The sequence below is a fragment of the Rutidosis leptorrhynchoides genome, chromosome 7 (assembly GCF_046630445.1).
Source record: "Rutidosis leptorrhynchoides isolate AG116_Rl617_1_P2 chromosome 7, CSIRO_AGI_Rlap_v1, whole genome shotgun sequence".
Lineage (NCBI taxonomy): Eukaryota > Viridiplantae > Streptophyta > Magnoliopsida > Asterales > Asteraceae > Rutidosis > Rutidosis leptorrhynchoides.
In genome coordinates, this window is record NC_092339.1 from 339,263,179 (window position 1) to 339,268,218 (window position 5,040).

General features: G+C 33.8%; 1 protein-coding gene across 1 annotated transcript; it reads left to right on the top strand.

The window, feature by feature from the left end:
- Positions 1-730: 730 nt before the first annotated feature.
- LOC139860343 (polyribonucleotide nucleotidyltransferase 2, mitochondrial-like) lies at positions 731-4,238 on the top strand. Its single transcript, XM_071849111.1, has 7 exons — positions 731-926; positions 1,117-1,206; positions 1,512-1,591; positions 1,770-1,913; positions 2,447-2,590; positions 2,825-2,926; positions 4,185-4,238. Exons 1-7 carry the CDS (start codon positions 731-733, stop codon positions 4,236-4,238), a joined length of 810 nt encoding a protein of 269 aa, XP_071705212.1.
- Positions 4,239-5,040: the final 802 nt, after the last annotated feature.

The following is a 5,040-nucleotide window of genomic DNA, read 5'->3' on the forward strand; positions in this document are numbered from 1 at the left end:
TGACTGAACAAAACATATAGACATCAAATATCACTTTCTGCGAGAAAGTTGTGCCAAAAAAGACATCGAATTAAAACACTGCAAAACTGAGGAGCAGATTGCAGATATTTTCACAAAAGGGTTGCTAAGACCCAAGTTCGAGCTCTTACGCAACATGCTCGGAGTAGCACCGAAATACATTAAGGAGGAGTGTTAAATTATAATGTATTTCTAGATTATTCTAGAATTAATAAGTAATTAGTAGATATTTAGTAAGTAATAGATATTTTTAGTAAGTAAATACTAGAAATTACTAGATATTGCTAGTGTGGCTAGAAGATTAAGAGTTACTATTGTCCACCGTCATTTGATGGCTATAAATAGCCACATTATAGTCCAAAATTAGATGTACATAAAAACACAATACAATTCAATAGCAATAAAGAATCACTTCTTTCAAAACAACAAGTCTTTAACATTTATAAAAATCCCCTCATAACATAAACATCCATCACTATAAACATCTAAATTAAAACTAATAACTTAATCTAAATACACTACAATTCTAACCGTTGGCCTTGTGACCGAGGTTGATCCATCAACTGGGGATGTCAGTGAGTACCGTATTTTAACTGATATTTTGGTGAGCATTTTTTGTTGATATAATCAATTGTGTTTTAATGGTTGAATTCAACCTGGTGATATATATTTGTTGGTCGGTATTTAGGGTCTTGAAGATCATCTTGGGAACATGGATTTTAAAATAGAGGGAACTCGAAATGGAATAACTGCAATTCAGCTAGACATAAAACCTGCTGGAATCCCTCTTGACATCGTATGTGAATCACTTGAACATGCGTATAAAGGTCGGCTACAAATACTTGAACGTATGGAGCAAGAAATAAGTGCACCACGTACTCGAAACGGAATAAATTCACTTCAATTAGGTAGGATGGATCCTTACACTGTGTGTTAATTAATTTTAGACTGGTGGGTTGGATGGGTTTAGTAAACGGGTCAAAATGGTTCTGGTAGAAAAGGGCCTGTTTGAGTTGATCTGCAAATAGCTATTGTTGGTTGACCTTTGTTAAATATATATGTTTATGCATCAAATAAATATATATTCATGTTATGCAGCTACCTTAAAGTATAGCAACGATGATCTACGTCACCTGATTGGACCACTTGGTGCCTCAAAGATGAAAATTGAGGAGGAGACAGTTGTGTGTTCACTTCACTTCACACTGATTGACATATATATTCAAAATCCAAATAATTACCTCTTATTTATTATATGTAATGTAATGTAATGTAATATGTATGTATAAGATATATGCTATATGCTATCTGGGTGGGCTTAACATCTTCTGATATGTAAAGTAATAATTTTTGGTTTATCTATCTATAATCTATAAATATAAAATGTTAGTAAATATAATATTTATATTACTAGTTTCTTAGTAATCTTTTTTATTTTTTTAACTACTATGATTATCTATTTTCTATTTCAATTCTCATGCATGTTCTTTCAGGTGCTAGAATGTCTGTTAGGGATGGAGAACTAAGCATAATTGCAAAGAACAAAGCTGTCATGGAAAAAGTACAAGAAAAGGTGATACTTTACATTTTTCGCTTTATTAATTACTCTTCTTTTAACTTTAGTGTAGACTTGTTTCACCGTACATTCAAAGTATTGTCGTGTCATTTTTTATTTAGCTGTTCAAGAAAGAAAGCTTCTTGACAATAGCTTATATGCCAATTCACTCACTCTTTTATCATCAAATTTGCAGGTTGATCTAATAATTGGGAGACCGATTGAAATAGGAGGTGTTTACAAAGGCATTGTAACTTCAATAAAAGAGTATGGAGCTTTTGTAGAGCTCAATGGTGGCAAGAATGGGCTCTTGCACGTTTCCGAATTGTCACATGAACCGGTCACTCACATCTTTATTCTCCTCCTCTTTTTGTATTCATTCGAGTGTTTTTGTTTGTGTATGAATGTTTGTTTCCGATTGTCCAATTATTCGATGGCCGACATAACCCTATTTTTTCTCCAGTCACTTGGCTGGTAGCCACAAGTATTACAATTGTAAAAACAAGTGGTACTTGTAGGGTGGGTTCCATTAATATGCATGCTGCTCTAAACCACCATTAGTCCAACTAATCGAGATTTTGAAGTAATCTGACCTGGTTTTTTCTGTCAAACTTGGTAAAAGTCGGTCAAAGTCAAATTTGGTCAACTGGTCCCTGACTATTCTCCGACTTGGCCGAATAGTCTCTATGAGCTTCCGACCGACTAGTCCCAAGTAGCGAAGATTACAACGTTGAGCTCATTAGAGTTAAAAAACATTTCATGCACAACCGTTCATTCGTAAGTAAATGAGTCAAATTTGCCATCTCTAAATGTGGATGTAATGATGTGTTTGTGGGATCTTTGACTAGTTAATATAATATTAATATTTTTCAGGTAGCCAAAATTTCAGACGTGGTTTCAGTTGGGCAGAAACTATCATGCATTTGCATTGGACTAGATCTTCGTGGCAACATAAAACTCTCTCTAAAAGCAGCCACATCATTCCGGTCGAAGATCCCGAAGACACAAATAAGACTGGTACTAAGTTAAACTCATCTTATTCCTCAACATCACCTATTGTGATTCGCAGTGCTGTAGAATGTGACGAGGAGGAAAAATCAATAGTTAGTTTAGGGTCAAATTTAAAAAATAACAGTAGTAAACCAAAACAAGCTACAAAATCGAAATCTTATCAAAAGCCCGACATCCTAACTATTTTGGGCAGGGGGGCTTGATTCGGCTTCCAATGATTCTTCTGATGTATCTAAAAAGCTGAAACTTGGAATGAAAGTGACTGCAAAGATCCGTGAAGTACGTGCATGTGGATTAGTACTAGACTTGGGTGGTGGAATTAAAGGAATGTACCGGTTTGAGGTACGTACGTTTCTACCACCAACTTAGGAGCTTTTCTTTCTTTTTCTGGCTATAATCTTTTAGTTTCACATGTTGGACATATTATCAACAACAAAATATAACCATGTTTGACCATTTTTTAGAAAAATATTTAAAAACCACATGTTTCATGATGCAGAGTGGTGGCAAGTGAGACTTTGAAGTAGGCAGCGAGGTAGAAGCACAATGTATAAGCTTTAACAGCAAGGGTATACCTGTAATGTCTATCATACATTCAAGATGATGATTAGTGAGTGAGTGACTTCTATCATCTATTGATTTTGAGCGTTGGTATACAACTCCATTTATCATTGATTGTTTCTTTATTTATTTGCCAAATAATACGTATACCACTTGTTAGTTCCTCTGTATCTTATCTGTTTTAAATATTAGAGCAATTAAGTAAACCACATGTTTCGCGATAGAGAGTGATGGCAAACAAGACTTTGCAGTAGGCAATGAGGTAGAGGCACAATGTATAAGCTTTAACAAGAAGGGTATACCTGTAATGTCTATCATACAGAATGATTAGTGGGTGACTTCTAATGACTTTTTAGTACTTTGTAAGTTATCCATTTATCATTGATTATTTATGTATTAATTTGTTTGCCAGAAAATAAGTATCACTCTTGTTAGTTCTTCTGTATCTTATCTGTTTTAACATCTAATTAACTTTTAGTATGACCAAATAAGTGCCTGTTTACAAATATCACAGCAATCTCATCTCGTTGCATTCGAACAAACTATTATATTCTATAATTATTATTATTATGTTATAATGTAAAACATATGCAAGTTGGCTGGACTGGACTGGACTTGGAAAAAATGTATTTTAATCAGTAGATTGATTCAACATTGATCAACATATTATCACTACTGCGTTTCTTGGTCATGTAACCACTCTTTACATAATCCCTGTACTATTTTCTCTTATTCATACGTTGACAATTTACTTAACCTTAACATGGTCATGTAAAAGACTACCAGACCAGGATGGCTAGGACACTCTTTAGATCACGGATTGAAGTAACAAAACGTTAGAACAACTGTTTGTGTTGTATTTTGAACATAGATTTGTGATGACATGCGATGACTATTGGATGTTTAACTATTACATACTGTTTTAATAGATGTATTTTAACTTTTGATTGCAAACTTTTAGGGTTTGACAGGCTAGACACGTCTATGTTTTATTTTCAACATACATGTATTTGTTTTAAATTCAACTGTGCTCGAACAGGTTACTGGTCGAACAAAGAAATTTTCAACTGTAATCGAACAGGTTTCTACTTAAGCAGGGCTAAATTAATTTGTGTTCGAACAACTTTTTGTTCGAATGGAAGTACAAACAAAAGTCTGTTAGAATACTATGTTCGAATTCTAGTTAACTGTTAACCATGATAACTAATCTTATCACAGTACCCTACGAATAAGAAATCTTACTTTAAAGATTTTGTAATATTTTGTAGATTTTAGATAAGGTTTAACCTCTCTAAACAGACTATCCAATTTCTCAGTTTCTTTACGCCTAAATTATCATCTCTTTACTCAACTGTTAATCTTAAATGTGTTCGTGACTGAAACAAGTAAATTAAATAAAATTATAAAAAATTACTCAAATAAGTTAATCAGATCACAAACATATATAATAAATAATTAGAATAAGAACTGAAAATTTAAACGATCTAACCGAATTGAAGGGTTGAACCGGTCATGTACACAATTCCCTTAAAATACATTCACCGGTCTGAACAGCGTACTGCCGGACTTGAATATTTTCCCGAAAGGTAACCGGAAGGGAGAGATATTATTGCAGCTGAGAGGAAAACTCGGATCATATTAGAATGCTTATACGATTTTTGGGGTGTGTGAAAACTCTAAAAGCTCCTATTTATAGCGTAAACTATAACATTAGCTTTACTCCCACATCGATGTTGGACAACTTACAAACCCTTTTTGTTTTGCGCCGAACAAGCAACTTTGAGAATCGATATCTCATTCACCTTTAATCTGTTTTGGACACACTTTAGCTCGTTGTAATGCCCTCGTTAGAGGCTACAAAACTACAAAACCCACTAACTAGTTATCAATATATG

Excerpts from the sequence above, each read along its gene's own strand:
- LOC139860343 (XM_071849111.1), top strand. The coding sequence starts at position 731 with ATGGATTTTAAAATAGAGGGAACTCGAAATGGAATAACTGCAATTCAG. Across the intron at positions 1,592-1,769 it reads TGGAAAAAGTACAAGAAAAG|GTTGATCTAATAATTGGGAG; the intron begins GTGATACTTTAC and ends TCAAATTTGCAG. Across the intron at positions 1,914-2,446 it reads CCGAATTGTCACATGAACCG|GTAGCCAAAATTTCAGACGT; the intron begins GTCACTCACATC and ends AATATTTTTCAG.